Consider the following 27429-nt stretch of genomic DNA (forward strand, 5'->3'; position numbering starts at 1 on the left):
ATATATGTTCATAAGAGAGGATATGAATAAGTAAATTGAACTGTTATGAATGTTAATGTCCATGTTATGTGATAAGAGAGCTAGTGGTATAGTTGGCATGCCAAGGGTCGAGGGTTTACCTATGTTCTTCGGGACATATGGACTGTTTACCTAGGTTCTTCGGGATTTATGGACTGGTCCTTCGGGACGAATACTGAACTAAGGTTCGGTGCCCCATGAGAGAATTGATACGAGCTGTGGTGATAACATTAGTGCACAACCTCAATGTACTCACATACCTTAAGTTCTCAAATGTATACATGGGCTAATGCAAGGGCTTTAAAGATAATAAATAACTTGTTATGATACTATATTTATGCTTTGTTGTGAAATGGCATGGATACTCGATGGTGAGTATAGAAAGGTTCAATATATGCTTACATGATAGAAAGAAATTAGTAATAATGATATGAGTACTGATAAGTATATTAATGATATATGTATAAGTATGCATTATGTTACATGAAATAGTTTGTGGTTTTATTATATGTTTTATATGCCTCACTAAGTCTATGACTTAGCGTGTAAGTGATTTACACGTAGGTACCAAGAAACGAGAAGAGCAAGAATAGAAGTGGCAAAGACAATATCATTACTAGAAGATCATATCAAAAGTAATTGACAAAGTAGGTATTTGGTTATGTATAGAGTGTTGGCATGTAACAAGTGGTTAATTATGAATACTCTGATAGATTTTGCATTAAATGGTCTCTTTTATGTAAATTAAAGTATTTTGTTTTAATGAAAAGTCAATGTGACACTTTGGACTCGTATTCGAGTCGGATATGAGTTGTGGGTGTTACATTTAAATGGTATCAGAGCTACGGTTTAGTCGATTCTCGGCATAAATCGAAGTCTAGAGTGTCTTATAAGGTATATTTGCCAACAAAATAGTGGAAACTTCTGATCTGATGGAATAGTAAGTATACTGTTTTTCTAATAGAACTATATGGTTGTATTTTTATAGATGTATGAACAAGGTAGTTTTAAAAATGAAGCGGAAGATGATCGACCGGCAGAAAGTAGTAATTCCAACAGATAAGGATGCGTGTGAATGGTTTGTAGAGGGCTTGCGCCCGAGATTGAAAGAAATGTTAATAGTGTTGAACTTGTCCTCATTTCAAGAAATCGTAAATCGTGCTAAAGCTCTAGAGAGAGCTCAAAATGAAAGGTTTAAGGATCAAAGAACCCAACCATCTAAAAGAATGGGGGCTTCATCGAGTTCTGCACCACTCAAGAGAGGTAGAGATTTTGGTTTTCAGTCTCAGGCAAGATCTGGATCGGTAATATCCTCCATTAGAGAATCAAATCAAATAAAAGTGAGACAGACTCAGTCAGTAGGATCTGATGAGGGCATAACACAACAGAGACATTGTCAGACTTGTGGAAAATACCATGGTGGAATATGTAGAATGGTTTCTGGAGCTTGTTTTCGATGCGGTGAAACGGGACATTTCGTAAGAGATTGTCCATTAGGAACAAAAGAGTCAGTACAATCGGAGCGATATTCTTCGATGTCTCAGAGAGGAAGAGGTAGAGGCAGAAGCCAACTTGAATCCTCTACTCAACAGGAAATATGCTCAACTGCTCGAGCATATAATATTAATACTAATGAAGATTTTAATGATCCAGAGATAATAGCAGATACTTTTCTACGATATAATAGATACATTATACTATTGTTTGATATGGGTTTGCATATTCATCGATTAGAAGTAATTTTGTGAAAGAATTGAGAATGTAATTAGAAATTATTTATAGTGATGTAGTAATGACAACCTTATTAGGGCAGAGTGTTCGAGTAAGTAGGATATGTTGAAGGTGTCCCATTAGAATTCAGGGAAAAAGTTAATGGAAGAATTAAGCAATGAAGTGAAGTTTATGATATCACGAAAGATTTATTGAAGAAGTAATAGGTGAAAATGAATAGTAGAAGTATAGAAAGTATTTTAGCTCCTTGTGCAATGAAAATTCGAGGACGAATTTTCTTATAAGGAGGGGAGAGTTGTAACATCCCAAACTATGGGTTAGTGACTTGATTGTAAAGTTTCAGAATTTAGTGATTAAAGTAGAAGAATGGATTAGTTCAGTGATTTATCTGGAAATAAATCCTAAAAGTTGTTAGTAATTATTAAAGGAATTAAAGGGTAAAATGGTCTTTTTATCTAAAAGATAATTATCTTATCTCTTTATTAAGAGATAAGCATGTAGGGAAATATTTCTCCAGAACTTCTTCTCCTTCTCCTTCCTCTCCTCCCGTATCTCCAAGCTCAAAGGTGAGTCTTATACTTAGTTAATTATTTGTTAAGTTTAAGATTGGGTTTTGATCATTAGATGATAACTAAGCTTAAGGAAAGTTTAAGTTATCTTAAGATCAAAAGATAAATGAGATAGAGAAGATTAAAGATTAGAGGTTCTTGAATGAAATATTGGAATAGAGTTCATAACAAGAATTGAAAGTTGGATTTGACTTGCTATCAATCTAAGTAAGAGATATGAAATAATAGAATTGGATTTGAAACATGTTGCAAAATTGATGTAATTATTGAATTATATATGGAAGATAGGATTTTGAGGTTTAAAATGAAATAAATGAATATAGATTGGTTTAAGTATGTGTACTAGAGTTAAGAATGAAAAAGGGGATGAAACATGAAGGATTTAATCCAAAATGAATGAATTTTCGAGTTCAAAAAGAGGATTCTGGGTAGAGTGCATCGATGCATATTCATTGTGCATCGATGCATCAAGGTTAAAACCCAGAAATCGTTTGAAGGTGTATCGATGCACAGTTAAAATAAATACATCGAATGCAATTCGTGCATCGATGCATAAGTAGTGCATCGATGCATCCCATTAATAATGAAACATCGAATGCAATTCGTGCATCGATGCATAAGTAGTGCATCGATGCATCCCAGTAATAATACAACATTGAATACATTTTATGTACCGATACATCAGTAGTGCATCGATGCATACCTTCATTAAAAGATGAAATTGACTTTTCTCTTGGTCTAAAAAGTGAACTATTAAAGTATATTAGTTATGTTATTGATATAGATCTATGTATGATTATGTAGATATAGAACGTGATCCCGTTCCGAATCAACTGAAGGATTAGAATCGAATCAAAGCAAAGCTAAGGTGAGTGCAATTTAATTTGTACTTATATTATTGAATAAACATTTGGCTTGCGATGAGCCAGTGATGGAGTTACTATGGTAAGAAGTAACTCCTAAAATGTTATTTGATTGGTAATCAATGTTATGATTTGTGTGATTATGAGATATATAAGTTATATGGAAAGTATATGTGAAATAAGATATGAGCTTCTATGAATATGTGATATGAATAAAGCTATAAGAAATGATTTATGTGAATACATGCATTTGTGATGTGTGTTATATGATATTAGATATATGTTTACACATACATATGGTATGTGACCGAAGAGAATGAACATGTGATTATAAGACCAATGATTACATTTACATTTGGTACGTGACTGAAAAGAAAAGATATATGTTCATAAGAGAGGATATGAATAAGTAAATTGAACTGTTATGAATGTTAATGTCCATGTTATGTGATAAGAGAGCTAGTGATATACTTGGCATGCCAAGGGTCGAGGGTTTACCTATGTTCTTCGGGACATATGGACTGTTTACCTATGTTCTTCGGGACATATGGACTGTTTACCTATGTTATTTGGGACATATGGACTGTTTACCTAGGTTCTTCGGGATTTATGGACTGGTCCTTCGTGACGAATACTGAACTAAGGTTCAGTGCCCCATGAGGGAATTGATACGACCTGTGGTGACAGCATTAGTGCACAACCTCAATGTACTCACATACCTTAAGTTCTCAAATGTATACATGGGCTAATGCAAGGGCTTTAAAGATAATAAATAACTTGTTATGATACTATATATATGCTTTGTTGTGAAATGGCATGGATACTCGATGGTGAGTATAGAAAGGTTCAATATATGCTTACATGATAGAAATAAATTAGTAATAATGATATGTGTACTGATAAGTATATTAATGATATATGTATAAGTATGCATTATGTTACATGAAATGGTTTATGGTTTTATTATATGTTTTATATGCCTCACTAAGTCTATGACTTAGCGTGTAAGTGATTTACACGTAGGTACCAAGAAACGAGAAGAGCAAGAATAGAAGTGGCAAAGACAGTATCATTACTAGAAGATCAGATCAAAAGTAATTGACAAAGTAGGTATTTGGTTATGTATAGAGTGTTGGCATGTAACAAGTGGTTAATTATGAATACTCTGATAGATTTTGTATTAAATGGTCTCTTTTATGTAAATTAAAGTATTTTGTTTTAATGAAAAGTCAATGTGACACTTCGGACTCGTATTCGAGTCGGATATGAGTTGGGGGTGTTACAAGACTGACTCATGTACTTTACATTCTCTTACATATACATTAGACAATAAAAATAAATATGAAAGTTATGACATGTATATGAAAGAAAAGGAATATGAAAACGAAATGAAAGTTATTAATATATATTAATGATAAGAATATGAATTGTTTATGATATTTGATGTTGATTTAAATGTTTTTTGATAAAATCATGAGATGATTATTTTCAGGATTTTCAAGAGGAAAATTGCTTGAATAGCTCGGTTTGAATGTTTTAATGTTTTTATTTAAATTACAGTTTTATGTTATAATACTTTATGAAATTTATGTTTTATATTATTTTAGCTATGTATTGCCTCACTAAATTTTACTTATCACGTGATGATTTTTATGCGTTGGTTCGAGTAAAGAAAAAAACATGAAGTGAGGAGTTTTCTAAGCATCTTTTGGAAATCAAACATACCAATAGTATCAATAAGACATCTTATCTTTGACTTATTAGTGGCATGTACATTACATCTGTTGATTTGCTTTATCAGATTTATTTTAAATAGGTCTGTAATAGTAAACTATGACTATTTTAATTTTGGCTAATTTAGTTATAATTGTATTTATGAATGAATAGTATTAATGTTATGTTTTAAATGATTTTTAAATTAAGCAGTATTTAGGCAGTGTTATATAGTTATGATCAGCGCTGGATTGCCTAATTACTGACTGAAATCGAATTTGTTTTCAATGATTAAACATTGTTTTACGATTTTATACGATTAAGGTAAAAGTTTTTAAGTTTAAATAGTTAAAATTAAAAAAAAGGAAACGGGATTTTAAGCCTTTATGCTTAATGAATATTTGTCAAGTTGATGTGACATCTTTAACTTGTATATTGAGACGTATACGGCTATGGGTGTTACATTTTTTACTAAAAAAAAGAGTTGTTATTTTAATTGTTCTTAAGATAAATATATATTGTATGAACTAAGCGACTTTGATAGTAAAAGAATTATTATTATTCATTGAGTTCTCAGGTTCGAACACCATGAATGTCAAGGGTGTGAATGTTCAATGTCAAATGATTTGAGAGTTATCTTTGAACAAATATTGCTTTTTATCTACCTCAGATTAATATATATAGATGAAGATACTATTATAATAGAAAAAAGTTTAGGGTAAGCTATATATTCAGTCACTCGACTATCACTCTTGTTTTGTTTTAATCACCTAATATTTTTAATAGTATACCTAAAGTTACATTTTGGTTACCCGCCGTTAAAAATTAACGATGATGTTGATATGTCTCCATAAGATAATGTCACATCATTGTTAAAAAAATTAAAAAAATTACCATATCAACAGTTCTATTCATTTCTTAAAGATGAAATTGATGTGTCTTTATCACCACTCACTTGTCGATTGGCATGGATGTGTCTTCGGATTTAGAGATTTAGATTTATGAATTTTGGGGATTGAGGCTAGGAGTGATGACTGACAATGGGTTGATAGGCGATTGACAGGGGATGACCAACGAGTGAAATTAATGCTTTGGGATTAGGGGTGTTCAAACGATTAAAACGGCCACCGATCGAACCGAATTACCATTAACCGAACTTTTTTTCTTTAACCGTTAACCGAACCTAACTTTTTTTTGAAAATATTAACCGAACCGAATAAAGTTTGGTTATTTCGGTCAGTTAACCGAATTTTTTTATAATTTTTCAAATTAAATTAATTTGAATATAATAAAAGTATATTTTTTTAATTTGGGTTAAAATTTAATTAGGTATTAATAATTTAACGAGTCTAGTGTGGTTAAAAAATAATTGGGTCTTAATTTTTAATATGTTTGAGCTTAAAATATGTATTTAATATATATATGAGAAAATAACCTCAGTGGCCAAAAATGCCTTATAATATACGATTTTAACCAACTTTTTTTGGATTTGCCAAAATGACCAACTAAATCGCAATGCGATCGATAATTCGCAACGCGATCTCCGGTATCGCAAATCAGTTTCCAGATTCGCAACGCGATTCTGACTATCGCATTACGATTTTCCAAATTCTCATTGCGATTTTCCTAATTCGTAATGCGAATACGTAAATCGCAATGCGAATACGTAAATCGCAATGCGAATACATAAATCGCAATGCGAATACGTAAATCGCAACGCGAATCTGACTATCGCAATGCGATTTACATAGCGCCATTCGTATCCAACGCATATTTTTTTTCAAATTCCAAACACGAATATATTAATATATCAGAACACTGAACCGTCCACAGTATATCCCGTAATCGTAACTCATAACCTAAAACCCTAAATCACAACTCAATCTCATCTCCATCTCTCACTCTCTAAGGCGACATCCGTCCCAATCTCCGACGAAATCAGTCCCCATCTCTGACGATATCAGTCTCCATCTCCGACGAAATAATTCACGGTCAGAAATGGAAAATCAACCAAATCAACCACCGAGGGTTAGTTTTTTTAATTATTTTTATTTTGAAATTTTTGCATTATTATTAGGTTTTTCATATTGAAATTGATGATAAGTTTACTGGTGTTTTCAATAATAGATTAACCATTTCACTTAGATTGCTTATTATATTCATTCGATTGCTGCCAATACTGCTAAACTGTTTAGTCTTTAACCCTGTGAAGTTAGTATTTGTCTTTGTTTTGTCTTTTGGTTGAAGTAATGCAATCCATTCAAGTTTCTTTCAATTTTAGTATTTGAAACCGAGAATGACTATCGCAATGCGATTCTGTCATTGCGATTTTCATTTCGCGTTGTGATAGTCATTTTCGTGTTGCGATTTTCATTTTTGTGTTGCGATTTTAAGTTTCAGAAACTATTATTCTTCTACAAATACTAAATTCACAGTGTTGCAAATTTAAGTTTGAAGAATAAACTACTACTCTTTATGTTTATTGTTCTTGTTATATCTTCACATTGTAGTTTTTGGTATATCTAACTTGGTATGTTTATTGTTTTTGCAGAACTTTTATTCGGCTCAATTGACCTTAAGAAATAAAGTAAGCCTGGCCAAAACAATTGCGTCGAAACTTTCACCTGCATAAAGAAAAATATTTGAGGATACTTGCTTCGGGCCATGGCTGAAAGTACAACATCCGGGTGGAGATGCTATGTTGACCCATCTGTTTCTTCAAACCATGACTAGCGATCTACCAGAGACTATACAACGTCGCGATGAAGAGATATGGTTTGATTTTCCACCGGCGTATATGTGTTTTGGGCGGGAGGAGTTTTGCTTAATCACCGGTCTACGCTTCGGACACGATGATGTAGATCGGTACACTAGACATATTACCCGCCTATCATGGTTTTCCTGGGTTTTTCCTGAGCTGTTGAATTTACACGTGGAAGACTTGACGAGATTATTGAATAAGAAAGATGGTTTTACTCGGATGGATGACGTCGATGTTGTCCGAGTATGCCTTCTAATACTTTTGCAAGCCGGCTTTTTAGGCAGAGAGGCCCGACAACCTATTCCTAATGATCTAATTAAATTGGTAGAAGACCTAAATGCATGAAACTTGTTTCCGTGGGGTTCGTATCTATGGAGAGCTACATGGAATAAGTTGTCGTCTGCCTTTGATGATCGGAAAAGTTTGCGTGGCGATGGTTCCAAATACACTTTGTCAGGCTTTATTTGGGCCTTTAAGGTAATAATTTTTATATAATGTTTCCAAAATTATAATTAATTCTTTAACAATTACTAATGTTTGTTATTATATTGTTTGTAGATTTGGATATTTGAGGCCTTTCCCTCCATACATACATATGCATTAAAAACTTCTAATGATATTCCTAGGGCTATTTCCTGGAAGAGGAAACGGTCCTTGCAGCATTGGGAAGATTTACTACCGTATACTACAATAAATAATGTAAGTTAACACAAATACTACCATATGTTTATAAACAAGTTATTACTAGTACACGTTTAACTTTATTTGAGCTTTTATATTGTTAGGAGGCCAACACTCCATTACAGAGGCTGACACCCACGGAATCTGAGCTTGCCACTGATTGGTGGCAAGCAAGTAAGTTTTTTTTGATGGCACGGATGATGAGCAGCCACCACTTCGAGAGCCATCACCTCACCCAGAGCCATCACCTGATCGACCCGAATATACACCTCCACAACGAGAGTCATCACCTATTCTGTCACATCATCGAGCCTCTTCTCACCATCTCCTCATGATAGGCAACCGGAAAAGATGCCACGACGTTTATCTCCCTGTTCTCCACCTCCACCTCCACGGGATGAGTTAGGGGAGTTACATAATGAGGTCAATGCCTTGCGTGAGGAGGTCGGTACTTTACGCGATGACAATGGTGCATGGCGTGTTGAGGTGTCTACTTTACGTGGTGAGGTAGCAGCCCTACGTGAGATTGTAGCATCGTTGCAGAACGAGCTTCATACTCTACGCAACGAGGTAAGTTTAATATTTTTCATATTTAACTTGATGATAAATTTACTCATAATTTCACTTAGATTGCTTAGTAAATTCATTCGGTTGCTTCCAATATTGTTAAATTGTTTATTCTTTAACCATGTGAAGTTAGTATTTGTTTTTGGTTGTCTTTTGGTTGAAGTAATGCAATCCATTCAAGTTTCAATTTGCAGAAGAAGAATAGTTTACTATCGCAATGCGAAAATGACTATCGCAACGCGAAAATGACTATCGCAATGAGAGAATCGCAATGCGAAATGAAAATCGCAACAACAAAATTGCAACGCGAAAATGACTATCGCAATGCGAAAATGACTATCGCAATGCGAATTTGACTATCGCAACGAAAGAATCGCAATGCGAAATGAAAATCGCATTGCAATTCTCTCGTTGTGATAGTCAAATTCGCATTGCGATAGTCAAATTCGCATTGCGATAGTCAAATTCGCATTGCGATAGTCATTTTCGCATTGCGATAGTGATTTTAGCGTTGCGATAGTCATTTCCGCGTTGCGATTTTAAGTTTCAGATTCTATTCTTCTTCTGCAAATTGAAACTTGAATGAATTGCATTACTTCAACCAAAAGACAAATACTAACTTCACAGTGTTGAAAATTTAAGTTTCAAGAATAAACTACTACTCTTTATGTTGTCATTGAACTTGCACTAAACCTATATGTTATCCTTTTAAATGTTTATATAAGTGCTTACTTCTATATGACTATCGCAACGAAAGAATCGCAATGCGAAATGAAAATCGCATTGCAATTCTCTCGTTGTGATAGTTAAATTCGCATTGCGATAGTCAAATTCGCATTGCGATAGTCAAATTCGCATTGCGATAGTCATTTTCGCATTGCGATAGTGATTTTAGCGTTGCGATAGTCATTTTCGCGTTGCGATTTTAAGTTTCAGATTCTACTCTTCTTCTGCAAATTGAAACTTGAATGAATTGCATTACTTCAACCAAAAGACAAATACTAACTTCACAGTGTTGAAAATTTAAGTTTCAAGAATAAACTACTACTCTTTATGTTGTCATTGAACTTGCACTAAACCTATATGTTATCGTTTTAAATGTTTATATAAGTGCTTACTTCTGGAATGTTATCTGATGCATTTTGTGAACAATGATATAATAATGACTTGAGTGAATACCGTGTAAGTTTGAAATATATTTGTCTTTGTTTTCACTGTTTAATATCATGTCTGTTTATTTACTGATTTATGTATTAATTTATTTTTAGCGGCCCGCTAAGGTGGATGCTCTACGTCGGGTTTTTCTTGTAAGACGGAGTTCACGCATCAGACGGCGTACACGTGCCATTACGTCTCCGTTCACCCCAATAGTGCGAAGAATCCGTAAGAAAAAGCCCGACTCACCTGTCATCGTTCAAGAGGCCTCCCCTATCATTCAAGAGGCCCCTATCATCCCTCAAGAGTCCCCTCCCACCGTTCAAGAGGCCACTGTCATCGTTGAAGAGGTCTCTCCCAACATTCTAGAGCCCGATTCACACGGCATAATATATCGAATTATTGAGAAGCCCCATCACGTGCAGGACATGATGGATGGCTGTTGGCTTTTGTATAAGTTATCGACCAGTACCATTCCGGCAGATGAAGTGGAGAGGAAACAACTACCAGAAACAATTCTGGATAATACCCTTTGGGCTAAGACCGCAGTTGATTTTTATCTATATGAGCGGAGCCAAGGGTGTTACGCTGACATATACAAACTCAACGATGATATGCATTTGTTGATTGAACGGTCTTGGTGGGGTGTATTATTAGGGGTTGAAGACAACGACTATTTCGATGGGGGGTAAGTCTTATATTTCTTCTTATATTTCAGTTTGATTAATTTTTTTAAAAATTTATGTAATTCACTAATATATGTATTTTTTTGTAAAACAGCATATTGATGCATGGGTGACACGTCTTCTAATTGTAAGGAAATTGAAGAAAAATATAAAAAAAATGCGATATACAATTATGCCGACGTCTTTTCACGTAGTTCACTTGAAGAATCAACGACAGGAATCATATGTGTTGGCTAATGGACAAGCTAAACTTTATCCTGCATGGTGGGAGGTCGATAAGGTTAGTATATTTGTTTAAATATTTTAAAGGTGTTCATAAATAAGTGCGCAATTTGAATTATTACATTTCGATGCAGGTGTTTATCCCTGTTTTGGAACGTACTCATTGGCTTCTCGTCGAGCTTCATCTCCCATCCCTAAAGATAATAGTATATGACAGCATGATAGATTACATATCATTGTCTGATTTGAGAGATATTATTAAGGGATGAAGCTCTCATTTGGCTAAATTCTTGGATGCAATTAATTATTGGACTAATTCTGGAAACAAGAAGCCAAAGAAGTTCAATGTTACAGTTATCATAGACGAGACCATGCCAATAAACGAAGGAATCCAGAGGGGATTGTGGTCATCTCGTATGCATGTGCTTGGAGCGTTTGACGACAGAAAGTACACATTTTCTACCTCCCACCGATAGAGATAGAGGTGCAGTAGGCTTGTGGTTTCGGCATTTTATGGCTAGAGCTATATATGCGAGACGCTGCCTACCTGCATCTGCATTATGAAAGTGTCCATAAACAATTTGTAAGTCAAATGCAAGTGTTGTTAAACATATATACTCTTTTTGGTTTGAAAATGTTTGGTTAAGTAGCTAGAATTCAATAATTTGTTGTTTGTAGGTTTTAGATGTGTAGAAAGTGTTGTTGATTCAATGTTTGGTTTCTGCAGGTTAATCCTGAAGTGAGCTGCGTGAAATGGATGTATGGGTGCAAAAGTTGATTCAATAATTGATGAGGAAATAATTCTTATTATTATTTTTTTGATTGTTTAATTGATTTGTAAAAGATGATTTGTAAATATTTATTTGTTTAATTGATGTGTACATAATTATTATTTGTGCTTGTTTAATTGATTGAAATGTAATAGTTGATTTGTTGATTTCAATCTGCATTATGATGAATGCAAACAGACTATCGCAACGCATAAATGACTATCGCAACGAGAGAATCGCAATGCGAAATGAAAATCGCAACGAGTGAATAGCGATGCGAAAATGAAAATCGCAACGCGAAACTAATTTCACACATAATACATGTCTAATAAGTTACTAATACATGCCTAACTGAAAATGTTAAAAGTTCACACATAATATACACATAATACAACGTTTGCATTTAAAAATCACCTAAGTTAACAGTCCCAAAAGGTGAAGCCGGTTGTGATTGGGATTTTGATGAGGATCCATATTTTGGTATAGGAAAAGATGATTGTGATGGCACTGGTGATCCACATGTCAACCTTGTATGACCATTTTCCTTGCACCGACTACATGTCGATCTCTTCTTCTCTTCACCCTTAGACGGTATACGATCGTGACTTTTTGGTCGGCCAGGTAGCCTTCTGTCCATGGCTGGTGGCAAAATTGTTTGTAAGTCATCTGGTATGTCTCACTCAAAAGGATGTGGAATAGGGTAGACAATCTCGACATAAGTCTGTCGATATACTTCTGTAGTGTAGCAATCCATAGCGTATGCGCTTGAACCATCTTGTTTTAGATGAAGAGAAACTTTTATAACATGGCCACACGGATAACCAGATGTTTGCCATTTCATACAACTACACGTCTTTGCATTTAGATCGACAAGCCCATTTAAGTTATTATACAGTACTTCAAACTAATTGTTTGAAAATGGTTCAACTCTCCATGACGTTGACTTCACAACACGTTTTGTTATCTTTTTTTCAGTCCATGGTGTAACACGATGTTCCAATGTTCCTGTAAATTTAAATAAATAATACTTAGTAAAATATATGATAAGTTACGAATTTAAAGAAATAATACCTGCATGGTTTCTTTTCTTGTAGTACCACTGTTGAATAGAGGCTCGAAAAAACTCCATTAACACAGTAATGGGTAATTTCCGGGAATGATGACTTAGAGCGTTGATTGATTCTGCACTATTAGACGTCATGAAACCATATCTTGCTCCAAGTTGATGTACTCTTGACCATCTTTCAAACCCGACATCTTCTAGTGTTTGAGAACACTGAGGCAAAACACGTCTTAAACAGTTTATATGCTTATTAAAATCCACTTCCCGATAAGCTTTTACAGCCTTCCAGTATGTCCATTTGTGATTTTTTATACTAGCAGACCTTGATTTTAGATTTCTATACAAATGAACACCACAAAGTCCATGAAAAACATCTGGGAAACACCTTCTAACAGCGTTGTCAATTGAGTTTGCCCTATCGGATATGATTGTCAGATTGCTAATAGGACCTATGCAATCCCTAAGATACCCCATAAACCATATCCATGAATCAGAGGTTTCAGATTTGCCAACCCCGTAAGCTATTGGCAGTATCCCATTGTTAGCATCCATGGCTACTGCTAATAAGTTTACTCCAAGGTATCAACCTTTTAAATGTACTCCGTCAACTATAATAACTGGGCGCATGCAATTAATAAACGAATGAATCTACAAAATCATATACACAAGAAATATAATCATTTAAATGTGAAATGCATGTAACTAACAAAAAATGAGTCAACAAAATTATATTGATTTACTAACCGCAGCACCAATGGCGATAAACAGTAACTCAAAGCGTCCATCTCTATCTGTTTTGATATGAGTTACCGACCCAGGATTTTTCAGCTTTAAATTGTGACAATAAGCCGACAGTTGGGCAAACGATGCTTCTGGCGACCCCCTCAACAATTCCAAGGCATAACATTTGGCTCTCCAAGCTTGAGAATATGAGATACTAATCTTGAACCGAGCATTCATGTCAGTCATAATTTCATGTCCCCGATATACCCTGCCATTCAAAAACATTAACTCAGCCAGAAAACCACCCAACACCTTTTTGTTTGCCTGTCTATGGTGAGGAAAAACTTGGGTTCTTGAACATGTATGTTTATCAATAAAAATCCTAACTTGAAACATTTCGCAATCTTTTATCCTCTTTGCAATCATACGCTACGTACAGTTTTTGTCAATCATACACCTTGTTTCGAAACGATCTTTGCTTGATTTGTTAACTTTTAGTTTATAGCCATCTTCCACACATTTCGTATACAAAGCTATCTTCAAGTATTCCTTTGTATCAAAACAATCATCTTTCTTGATACGAATAATTTTTGTGTAACAATCAACTGCTATCTTTACCAACTCCTCTTCCGGTATCTGAAGTAATTCTGGCATATTCCAGTTATACTCCCGTGGCATTTTCTTCAGGGACTTTTCTTTGGGGATTTCTTCTTCTTCTTTTTCTTCTTCAGTGTTATATGAATTACAGAATGGATGTTCAACATGTTCATTTACAGTCGTAACTTCCTCCTCATTATCATCAACAACATCTTCCTCAGCAACAGCTGTTTCATCATCAAAATTCGGGTATTGACCACTATCAAAATCATTACACGCAGGGTCTGTTTCTTCTTCTGAAAAATCATCAAAATCCGAGTATTGAGCAAGATCAAAGTCCGGGTATTGACCAAGATCAAATTTCGAATACTGACTAGTACTCACAATTTTTCTGTTGGCTCATCATCGTCTAACTGGTCAATACGAAATCCGGAATTTGGTGCTGAAAGTTGATTGGGATTTGGATTAGGGAAAGGTTGTGGGTTTTGAGATTGTGTTTGGTATTGGAAATGTTGTGAAACAATATTTGCTTGGTGATGAAATTGTGGTGGAACCATTAAATTTTGAGCACCATAAACTGGGGTTGAAAAACTTAGTTGATTACTACCCGCTACTGACCCAACTTCACTACTTATAGGTTCAACAACATACAATGTAACATCATCACTTGAAACACTAATGTAAGCATTGAATCGTTCAAGATCTTCATTGTCGGTTAACAAATAAACTTTACCATTTCTCTGATAAGATAGTCTAAATCCACTTAGGGGCTCTAAATTCAATTTATTTGCAACACGTAACATTAGATTTTCATAAGTTAACTTTTTGAATGACAGTTTTAGTCGAAGATTCATGGGTAAAGGCATATATTGTAAAACACCATGAACATTCTCCCATGACCCTCCAAAACACAAATCTATCCAAACATGATCAACATTAGATGATTTCATTATTGTAAATTAATTTACTAAACAAACGAGATGCGAAACTAAAACCTGTTGCCGGATGGGGAAGGATGTCATTGGATATAGGAACGGATGTCGCCGGAGAGAGTGATAGATGGAGATGGAATGAGTTGCGATTTAGGGATTTAGGTTATGAGTTGTTGCTGCTGCGTAGTTATATACCCAAAATATTTGTGTTGCAAAACTAAAACCTGTTGCGAATTCAGAAATCGAGTTGCGAATTTGAAATTCAGTATTGCGATAGTCAGAATCTCGTTGCGATAGTCAGATTCGCGTTGCGATTTACGTATTCGCATTATGATTTACGTATTCGCATTGCGATTTACGTATTCGCATTGCGATTTACGTATTTGCATTGCGATTTACGTAATCGCATTACGATTTTCCAAATTCGCGTTGCGATTTACGTATTCGCATTGCGAATTAGGAAAATCGCAATGCGAATTTGGAAAATCGCAATGCGATAGTCAGAATCACGTTGCGAATCTGGAAACTGATTTGCGATACCGGAGATCGCGTTGCGAATTATCGATCGCATTGCGATTTAGTTGGTCATTTTGGCAAATCCAAAAAAAAGTTGATTAAAATCGTATATTATAAAACATTTTTGGTCACTGAGGTTATTTTCTCTATATATATATATATACCAAATTAACCGTTAATCGAATATTAAAAAAATTATCCGTTCTCCGACCGAACTAATTCAGTTCGATTGGTTAATTCAGTTAAAAACGAAAAATGAACACCCCTATTTGGGATTAAGGATTTTGGGACCTTTTTTAGATTTTTTGAGAAATTTTGAGTTTTTTTAAATAATAATAATTTTATGTTTTTAATTATTATTTTTTAAATTATAAACATGTCTCTTGTCACATTTTGAGCGGTTGACTAATTTTTAGCGGATTTTGTAACGTCTATTACGGTCGAGAAACTTAAAAATGATCATGTTAGCAACATTAAACACTTATATTTACCAGAGAATCAAACACTTTAAATGAGAAAAGAGATATAATTTGAACACTCTTTTATATTAAGTCTTATAAAAAATAATATTTTTTATCTTAAGAAAGATAAAAAAAATAACTTCTAAGAAAAATTGAAAATTAAAGTACTTTGGACACATCAACATCACTATTAATGTTTTAATGGTATATGATCAAATCATAATTTTAGGTATGATATTAAAAAAAATAATAGTTGGTGATCAAAATAGAATCAAAATAATAATTGAGTGACTAAATAGTTCAATCTATTTTTTTCTAATATAATAGTGTCTTGTTCTATGCATTAAAGTTATTATAAAAAATAGTAATAAAAAATTTATTAAAAAAATATACACAATTTTTACTTAAGAAAAATGACACTTCTAAGAATAACAGCACTTAGCCGTTAATCGAGAAATCAAATGAAACAAAACCTACTAAAATAGCTTACGTGTCTCGAAATTATAGAGGGGGCATTGTTAGAGACACAATGTGAAAGCAGAGGAACTCTGTTGGTTAGTGATGTATCCGTCGTAGAATTTTTTAAGATAATATAAATGCCACCCATTTAAGGTCATCTGAAACAGAAAAAAGTAGTTAGAAACGAAAGTGAAACAGAAAACATTCAGCATCTAAAAGTTCTTTGGTCTGTCGCAATGTTAGGAGCTAATCTCACGATTTCGTTTCCCACCCACTTTCTTTCTCGTTTTCTTTTTGACTCGCACTTTCATTATATTACAGTATTGTCGTCTATTTCCTTCTATTCTCTACTTCCATGTTCCAGGATAAACAAAAAACGTAGGTTTTTGTTATTCTGGAAACAAATAACTTCAATATTTGTGTTCTTTCCCCGTATATTTTTTCTGGGTTTTCATTCTTTTGGATTTCGCACAAGTTTTTCTCTACCGCCCATTTTCTCAATGCTCTTCTAACATTAGGTATTTGTTAAAAGAGATATATAAATGCTGTTTAATTCATTATGGTCATTCTGCGGTTCCTCAGATTTTGATTGCTTCACTGTGTAGATAATCATTTTTCATATTGAAACGCTCAAAAAAAAACTACAAATATACAGATTAATTCTGGGGAGAGTGTTGAGTTCAGGGTTTCCCTTGAATGGTGAAAACTAGGTTGGCTTTTATACATATTTGGGGAATGCATGTATTTAAATATCTATTCAAGAACAAGGTATCCTGTAAGAAAAACAATATTATGGGCTGCATTTACTCAAAAGGAGCCAAAGACGTCAAAATTAAGGACAAACTCCGGAAGAAGATCAAATGCAAAGATAATGCATCATCAATGCAATTGGTTGCACCTTTACCGTCACAAGACGACGATAATTCCGACGGGGACGAAAAGCTCGGCAACGGCGGTCAACTAGATGCACCTGAATGGCCATCTTGGCTAGCTTCGGTTGCCGGAGATACTGTTAAGGGATGGAAGCCTCGGAGGTCCGAATCTTTCGAGAAGTTAGAAAAGGTAATTTAACGTTCGCATCCGAATTCGAGTAACATTATTACGGAGGCTTTTAGCATGATTTTGTTTACCATATTGACATAATGAGTCTATGTGCAGATTGGTGAAGGAACATATAGCAGTGTATATAAGGCTCAAGACCTAGAAACCGGCAAAATAGTTGCCATGAAGAAGGTTCGGTTCGTTAATATGGATCCGGAGAGTGTTCGTTTCATGGCCAGGGAGATCATTATTTTACGGAAGCTTGATCATCCGAATGTGATGAAGCTCGAAGGGATTGTCGCTTCGAAGACGTCATGCAACTTGTATCTTGTTTTCGAGTATATGGAGCATGACCTTGCAGGGCTTGCAGCAACTCCTGGCATGAACTTTACTGAACCACAGGAATAATAAAGCTTAGTGTTCAATTGTTATTACATTTAACTTCGTGTGTTATATATATCTGCTGTTGGTCCTATAAGTAAGTGACTTTTTCTGTAGATTAAATGCTACATTCAACAACTGTTCCGTGGCCTCGAACACTGCCATAGCCATGGCGTCCTGCACAGAGACATCAAGGGCTCGAATCTTCTGATCGACAACAACGGAGTTCTTAAGATTGCAGATTTCGGTTTGGCAACAATCATTCAGGCCAATTCGAAACAGCAGTTAACGAGTCGTGTCGTAACTCTTTGGTACAGGGCACCCGAGCTTTTGCTCGGTGCCACGGAATACGGAGTTGGTGTAGATTTGTGGAGCGTCGGTTGCATAGTTGCCGAGTTATTTGCTGGGAAGCCTATCATGCCTGGAAGAACAGAGGTGGAACAAATGCACAAGATATTTAAGCTGTGTGGTTCACCCTCAGAGGAGTACTGGCAGAAAACAAAGCTTCCACATGCAACAAGTTTCAAGCCTCAGAAACCTTACAAATGCCGGATCGCTGCGACTTTCAAAAACTTCCCTCCTCCTGCCTTGTCTCTTGTCGAAAAACTTCTTTCAATGGAACCGAAAAACCGAGGGACCGTTGCTTCAGCACTTAAATCAGAGGTATTTTGCATACGCTTCAACATATATAAATTTTATCATTCTTGTTTACTGTTGTTCTTTAAAGATGAATTCACTTGCATTTACCTTGTTTCTCCTTTTCAGTTCTTTAAGACAGAGCCTTTACCTTGTGATCCATCAAGCTTGCCAAAGTACCCACCCAGCAAAGAACTAGATATCAAACATCGCGATCATGAAGCAAGAAGGTACTTTATTTTTCAGTTCCATTAGTTCTCACCTCCATGAAAACCGAGACTTGTGTGTTCATGTTGTATTCATATTATTTCCAGGAAAAGAGCAGAGACTATAAAAGGGCGAGGACCTGCATCCGTTAGAAGAGGTTCAAGAGATTTTAAGGCAGTGCCTACACCAGAATTCCTTGTCGAGGGACAGTCGAACGGTGAGGAAGATTCTACAGGAAACAACGGCGAGTTATTGATGCAAACGCTTCAGACAGCCAACGGTTCCCTTAAGACAGGTGACAAGGCATCGGGCAAAGGATATGCATCGGTAAATAACCAACTGTTTCTGCTTAATTCCAACTCATTTTTTGGCACATTGAAGTGACTTACCATCATTTTCTACAATAATCTTGCATGTTTTTACAATAGCTGAGACCATGAAATTGCAGATTATATAAATTGTGATGGTTGGCAGGGTTATGCACCGAGGAACAAGAAGATCCAGTACTCAGGACCAGTGATGACTGCCGGAGGAAACATCGAGGATATGCTGAAAGAACATGAGAGGCATGTCCAGCAGGCCGTACGAAACGCACGTCATGAGAAGTGAGTACCCAGTAACAGAAGCATCATAATGGACAATAATTGATGATGATGACTCAGTCAGACTGTTTTCACTGGAAAAAATGCAAGTCCGAACCCCGGTAAACCTACTTGTACATAGTCACAACAAAACACACTGAGATTGTAATGCTATATAGAATTAGGGTGGTGAAAAAACCTACTTGTACATAGATAGCCATAACTAATCTTTGCAGTATACTGCAGTACAATTGTGAAAAAACCTTCTTTATAAACCTAACAATTTAGAAACGTAATAGAGGCTATACTAGATATAAATCGTCTGATAGACCTTTCATGATGTAGGCTGGAAATGATGATAACTCCGGCTCAACAGCTTCCTGTAATGTAAAACAAGAGGCTTCATAGTTCAAAAAATGGAAACAAATCTTTATTTGCATTTTTACATAAAGATTTCATGTGATTTAATATATTTTATAGAGAAGATTGTATCATATATCCCCAAACTATAACCCTCATTTTAAATTGGTAATTAAACTTTTGAATATTATAATTTCATCCACAAAGTATGAATCTCATTCTAAATTAGTCCTTAAACTTTTGAACATTCTAGTTTCATCCCTAAACTATGAACTTCTTTCTAAATTGGTCCCCAAACTTTTGAATATTCTAATTTCATCCTCGAATTCATCCATATATGTAGTAATTAGTTTAAACCATAGTTTAACCTAAATTTTGTTTTTATTGAAACATATAATAATATAACATTCTAATGATTTTATTAACAAAGGATGCGATCAATATATACATATAGTTTGTGATGAAATTGGAATGTTTTAAAAGTTTGGGGACCAATTTAGAATGCATGTCATAGTTTATGGGGATATTGAAATGTTCAAAAGTTTGAGGATTAATTTAGAATAACAATTATAGTTTAGGGATGAAATTGAAATTTTTAAAAGTTTAAGGACTAATTTAAAATGAAAGTCATACTTTGAGGACATGCGATACAATGAACTCTATTTTATAATATTTATTTATGTAAGAATAAATATTATTTATAAAATGGGAAAGAAATGCCAAACGGGTAAAAATGAAAAAAATACGTTAAAAAACGGTAGTTTCAAACCAACCACAAAAGTTATGATTTGTAGCTTTTCATTTTCAACTTTCTCTTTGGGAGTAAATTATAATTTCACCCTTATTAATGCATAGGCTCAACTCAATTATGTTTTTACATTTTATTTTAATAATTTAATAGTCTTTTAAACATAATTTATTATTTAATAATTTATTTTAATTATTTAAAAGTAAATAAAATTTATGGTTTGTATATTGAAATAATAGTGAGCTATTATAAAATATATTTTTATTATAATTATAATTATATTTTTTTGTATTTTTAAGATTTTATTATACTTTAAATTGATATATTTCATATATAATAATAATTTCATTTGTATTTTTTAATTTGTAAGCATTAATGTATTTTTTTGTAATATTTTTTTGTCAAAACAAGTATTTAAATTATTATTTCATAATATTTTTATATCCACACGTTAAAAATATTGATAATGTATTTTTTTAATAAAATATTTCATTTATAAAAATATTATTAATGATTTATCTTAAAATATTTTTATATTTTTATTATAGTTTAACAGATATATTTTATATATCATGGTATTAATAAGTGTAAATATAATTTAAGTTCTATATTTTTAATTTACAACATAATGTCTATAATGAAAATTTTATCTTTTCAAACTCACTTTTTAACAATAATATCATATAATTAAATTTTAAACTGGGCTCTTGAATATCACTTTTAGAAATTATTTTCTATCGCACTTTTAAAAGTCGTTTTTCAAAAGTCCTGTCAAACTAGCCCTTATATGATTTTTGTTATCAGTGTATTAATCATAGTCATGAGTGTATATATAGTTTTTTAATTTTTAATTTTTTAGGATTAATTTTGTCTTTATAATATGTAATATCCCAAATTTTGGCTAGTGACTAAAATATAAGTTTTGAAAGTTTGGGGGCTAAAGTATAAACTTTGTAAAAGTTTAGAGATAAAAATGTAATTTTGAAAAGTTATATATTTTAGCCCGTAAATGCACAGTTTGACTTAAAACAAAGATTTTTGTGGGAATCAGATTTTCGGTACGGGATTTGTGTTAAAAGCTATAAAGCGATAAAGTTAGGTATTGAAATCGGATAATTGGATTGAATCAAAATTTTACAAAAATTTGAAGGATGTTAGAAAATGGTTGGAAATATTATTTCCATATTTTTAGGTCAGAGAAATTTAACTCAGATCAGCGTAATTTTTCAGATTTGGTTGAACAGTGGAATTTTAGTAACTAAAATGTAATTTTTGAAAACTTCATGGCCAAAATAGAAATTCAAAGCCAAATTTGTACATCTTTGACTATGAAATATTTTAATGAAAGATAATCCAATGCCATTAGGTAATTATTAAGGTTCATTAATGGTAAAATGGAATTTCTCAAGAATTGAATTTTAAATTCAATTTAATTAGTTTAAATGCCATGTGTATTATGAATTAATACTAGAATAATCAAGTGACAAAAATTTTCAGCTTCAAAACTCTCTTTGCTGAAACTTCATTGCTTGAAGAGGTAATATTTTATTTTTGATTTTTGAAGCTATATACTTGATTTTTGGATTAAGCTATTAGATAGAGAATTAATCTACATGAAATTCTCTATCATTTTGTATAAATATTTCACGATGAAGATGCTTGTGTGTTGAGGTTGAAAGTTAGGGGGTATGTAGGGTTTTTTGAGTTTGAAGATTTAATGAAAGATTATCATGTTTTTTATGTTTGAAATTAATTCTAAGGCATGTGTGATAATTAAAGTGATGTGTAAAGCCTTGTAGTTGATTTGGCCTAATTAGGGTTTTGGCGATTGATTGATTTTTGTCCAATTTGATGTTGTGTTGATTAGAATAGCATGAATTTGAAGTAAGGAAGTTGAATTCATGCTTGAAATTGAATGAAAATTTAGCCTTAAGACCATAGTGAGATTCGTCCAATAGGGAAAAATACTGAATTGTTTTTATGATCTATAATTTTTGTTTGGACTATAATTGATATTAGAAGTGTTATGTGTATTTAGAGACAAATTTGGATCAATTTGGAGTCTTGAGTTAGTAAAAGGGTTAATATACAAGTATTGAGAATTATGGGAAATTATTGCAAGAATGTAATATTTGAAGGGTTCAATGCTGATTTTTTATAGTTGAAATGCTGGAAATTTAAGTTAGAAAGTTGATTGGAACCAATTTGCAAGTTTATCAAGTTGTGAGGTTGAATTTGAAAAGTCTAAGAAAGTTTAGGATGAAATTTTAAGCTTTTGAATGTTTAAGAGTTGATTTGAATATTTTAATAAGGTGCTGGAAATTTTATGTGATTAATGTAAAATGATCATAATGGTGAAGGGCCGTTATGTATTAAATGGGAAAATTAATATGAATTCTAAAAAGAATTCATAATTTATGGCTTGACGGTGTAATTGTAAAAACTTAAAGGGTTGTTTTGATAGTGGAAATAAATATTCATGGGATTGAATAAGAATTTTAAAAATTTCGATGGAAGTACGATTTAGTTTTATATTGATTTAAGTATCGGATTTATTTTTATTGAATTTTATATTTAAGTTTAGATTATGTTAGTTTAATACTAATGAATAGTTTAAATATTTTATGTTATTATATAACGTCGTCAAACCACGGTAAATCTAGTAATTCAAGTAGCTTGAAAAGGGAGGAAAAAGTGTGAGATCGAGAAGAATATCGTGGAAAATATTCAATAGCGAGGCAAATGTGAGTGCATTTAACTTGTATTTATGTTATCGAACAAACATTGGCTTGGATGAGCCAGTGTCGAAATTACGTTAAGAAGTGACTCCTAGTGTATGCGAAGTGTGATTCAAGCTTATATGTTTAATTAGTAACCTAATATAATTAGTGAATAAGTTAAGGATGCAAGTTGATGAAATCTGCCTAGAAATTATGTTCTGAATAGTAAGTTTAGAAAATCACCAGAAATTCTAAAAAAATAATTGAAGAATGAATATTATATCCTTAGATTCGTATATTAGTCTAGTTTTGTTTAGAACAAAAGGTAACTGATTTTGAATAGTATACAAAAATATATGAATTTTTAATCCGTGATATGTCAAAAAATAGTGCATCAGATTCTGCCCAAAACAGCTTCTGTCACTTAACTTTGAAAATTCGCTATAAATTGTACAAGTGAAACTAGGTGGTGTTTCTTTTATGGTTAGATTCATATTCGAGTCTAGTTTTCATTGGTACAAATGAAATAATTTTTTAATATGTATATTAATACAAAATAATATTTGTTTGAAGGTAGTGCAAACTGCCAAAATATGAAATTTTGGTAAATTGTGTAATTAAAGCAAATGATTAAGCCTAAAGCTTGGCAAGATTTATATTTTGATTTATAAGCAAAGTGTAAAATGAGTGTAATATTTTATTTGATTAATTTGATTGATGACGACTTGTGATAAGTCAACCTCGTATTATTTTAAAGTATTTTTTCTATTTTAAATACGAACTATTTATATATTGTTTGCATGAATGTTTTATGAATGTTTAGGGTATGAATTGCCCAAATTATGATTTTTATGAGAATGATATTGGAAAAATTCTATTGATTGGAAATGTTGAATTATAAATAATATGAATTTAAAATAAAGCTCATTATATATTGCATTGAGAGTCATAGGTACAATTGGCATGCCATGAGATGGAGTGATTGATATAATGTGGTGTTACCGGTGGGCACTCTAGTATATTTCCGATATGATTGCACTTTGTGTGCAGATTCTGATTCTGATGTGATAGCATTGTGTGTGCTTATATATACAGTGGTGTTACCTGTAGGTACACTAGTATATTTCAGATATGATTGCACTTTGTGTGCATATTATGATTCTGATATGATAGCATTGTGTGTGCTAATATGGATATATTGAGATGATAGCATTGTGTGTGCTAATATGGATATATTGAGATGATAGCACTGAAATGTTTACTGCGCACACTCGTCTAACTCACGTACCTTGTATTCTTTTACATATACATTGGACTATAAAAGTAAATGTGAAAGTTATGACAAAATATGAAAGAAATGAACATGGAATTGAAAAGAAAGTTCTGAAATATGTTTGAATGAAAAGAACATAAGTTGTTTATGATATTTGATATTGACTTACATAATTTTGATAAAATCATGAGATAATGATTTGTCAGATGAGAACAACATGAATAGCACATTTTAAAAGTTTTAAAGCTTTTATTTAAATTACAAATTTATGTTTATAATATTTTATGAAATTTATGTTTTATCTCATTTTAGCTATATTATTGTCTCATTAAGTTTTACTTAGCCCGTGAAAATTTTTATGCATAGGTTCGAGTAAAGAAAAGAACATGAAGTGAGGATTTATCTGAGCATCTTATGGAGGTCAAACCTACCTACGGAATCAGTAGGACATCCTATATTTAACTTATTAGTGGCATGTATATTACACCTGATGGTACGCTTTATTGAATTTATTTTAAAAGGGTCTATAATAGTAATTATGATTATTTTCTTTAGTTTTGACTAATTTTAGTATTTAATCGTATTTTTGAATGAATAGTATAAATGTTATATTTTAAATGGTTTTTAATTTAAACAATATTTAGGAAGTGATATATAGTTATGATCAGCTCTGAACTGCTTACTTACTGATTGAAATTGGATATGTTTGCAGTGATTAAATATTCTTTTATGGTTTTATACGAATAAGGTAAAAGTTTTTAAATTGAAACAATGAATTTAAAAAAAAAAAAAGATTTTAAGTCTTTATGCTCAACAAATAATTGTCAAGTTGATGTGACATCTATAATTCGTATATCGAGATATATAAAAGATATAAAGTGTTACATAATATTTGTGGTACTAATATTTTAAGTAGAATTATATAAAGATAACATGATATAAATTTGATCGATAATTTTGTCGAAATGATTAGAGATGTAGACAATTCGTTAACTTCTTTTTCAACAAAAAGATGTTGGAGCGTGTGGCTAAAAGTTAATTGATCCATTTGAATTTTACATTTCTACCTACAAAGTTAAATTAATTTGAATTGTTGTCTATTAATTCATTATTTTTATGTTCTTTATGATATTTTTAAATGGGTCTTAAAATTAATCTTTGAAGTGAAAACTATCTATTTGAGTGGAGTATAGAGAACGTTAGGGCTATGACTCATATACATGGTGATGTCAGTCTGGTTATTGAGAGAGAAATATTGTTAGGTTGTTATGAAAGTAGAGTTGTTATTAGGAGTGTGCAAAATAATCTGATCTGATTGATCGATTCGTTGATATATTGATTCAATATGAAAATTAGAATATCTAATTTGTTTTTTAGTTTTTAAATAATTCAAATTGGATATATGAAAAAAATTCAGATAATCAGATCGAATATAAATTGGATGAATTTTAATTTTGGATTATTCGAATTTAGATCTGTATTCACCACATTCTTTTCACACACCTCCTTCAGAAAGTTAGATCTAGAGGTGGCAAACAGGTTATTCGGATCGGATTTGGGTCGGGTTATTTCGGGTTGGGTTATTTTGGGTCTAGATTATATTTGGTTTAATTTTGTTTGGGTCAAACCGGATCTAGTTAAGATCTAGTTTAGGTGTACAGTAAATCGAGTCGGACTAATTTTTGGGTCGGGTGATTATTGGATCAATTGTTTTTCGGTCCGGATCAATATCGGGTCAGTTGATTTCTGGATCGGGTCAATATTAGGCTAGATCGGTTGATTTTTAGGTCAGGTTAATACTGAATCAGTTAGATTTTGGGTTGGATCAATATCATATCGGTTGATTTTCGATTTAGGTCAACCTTTAGATCAAGTTAATTCGGGTTGAATTGGTTATGAGTCTAATCAAGTATATATACAATTATTGATATATTCTTGTAAAAAAATATGTCTTCTCGTTTGTTAATGTAACACCCCGGTTCCCGAGTTAGGAGTTTGGGATAACCCGAGATGAGTCTTACATTAATTTCCTAGTTTATAAGAAGCTTTGACCCATTTTGAAGTGGATTTGGGCTTGAGAAAGATTAATAGTTGTTAAAATAGGCATTTTTAGTTGTGGGATGAAACTTGAGAGACCAAGGTAGTGATTATACCATTTTTAATTTCAAATGTTGAATACCCATTAAATTGGGTGATGTCACGTCTGACGTCTCCCTCTTTTTTTCAACTATTTTTATCTCTTCTTCCTTTTTAAATCTTCATCTTCATAGCTCATTCTTCCTCTTCAAGACCAATTAAAGGTAGAAACATGGTAGTCTTGCAACCCTAGTTCAACAACATGAAGGTGAAAATCATAATCCTTGCAACCCAAGCTTAGTTTCAAGCTCTCAAACCACCCATTTCACCATAGTTTTCCAAAAAATGGATTTTGTGGAGGTTTAAGAAATCCTTGTAGTTTAATTCATTGTTATTAAATCATTATTAACCTCTAAAGTCAGCTAGTAATTTTTGTTTTGAATCTTGTTTAGTGAGAGAGGTTGGAGAAAGCTCCAAAGCTAAGGGAAATGAGAAACTCACTCTTGGTTGAGCATTGTGTGTTTCTAGAAGCTTAATATCAAAGGTTACACATTTTTAACTCATATTTACTACTTGTAGATCCCTAAGTGTGGTTGTGATAGGTTGCATGAGTTTGAGCATGTTCTTGGTAGATTTCAATGGTTGTGTTTTCAGCATGTTTATGGACTTTTTTTGACCTCTATCAGTATTCATAACACTAAAATATCAATTGAGGACATCCTTAGGAGTTTTAGACTAGAAATATATTGTTTTTCGTGCTAAAAAATGCACTCTGTAGATTGGGTCTCGATACTAGAAGGTCAGTATCAAGACTGTTCTTCAGTCTGGGTAATTTTTGGGCAGTAGGTATCGATACCCATTCAAGAGTATCGATACTGAGATCACGGTCTCCAGACCCCTGGGCTCGATATCGAGACCC

General features: G+C 32.9%; 1 protein-coding gene across 1 annotated transcript; it reads left to right on the forward strand.

Moving 5' to 3' along the window:
• The first annotated feature begins 17279 nt into the window (after positions 1-17279).
• Positions 17280-18800, forward strand: LOC120141512 (probable serine/threonine-protein kinase At1g09600). The gene is given in 4 exon segments (XM_039156356.1): positions 17280-17549; positions 17646-17945; positions 18027-18572; positions 18675-18800. Coding segments are annotated over 4 exon segments (1242 nt in total).
• Positions 18801-27429: the final 8629 nt, after the last annotated feature.

This window comes from Hibiscus syriacus, unplaced genomic scaffold, assembly GCF_006381635.1.
Source record: "Hibiscus syriacus cultivar Baekdansim isolate YM2019G1 unplaced genomic scaffold, ASM638163v2 tig00110809_pilon, whole genome shotgun sequence".
In the NCBI taxonomy this organism is placed as follows: Eukaryota; Viridiplantae; Streptophyta; class Magnoliopsida; order Malvales; family Malvaceae; genus Hibiscus; species Hibiscus syriacus.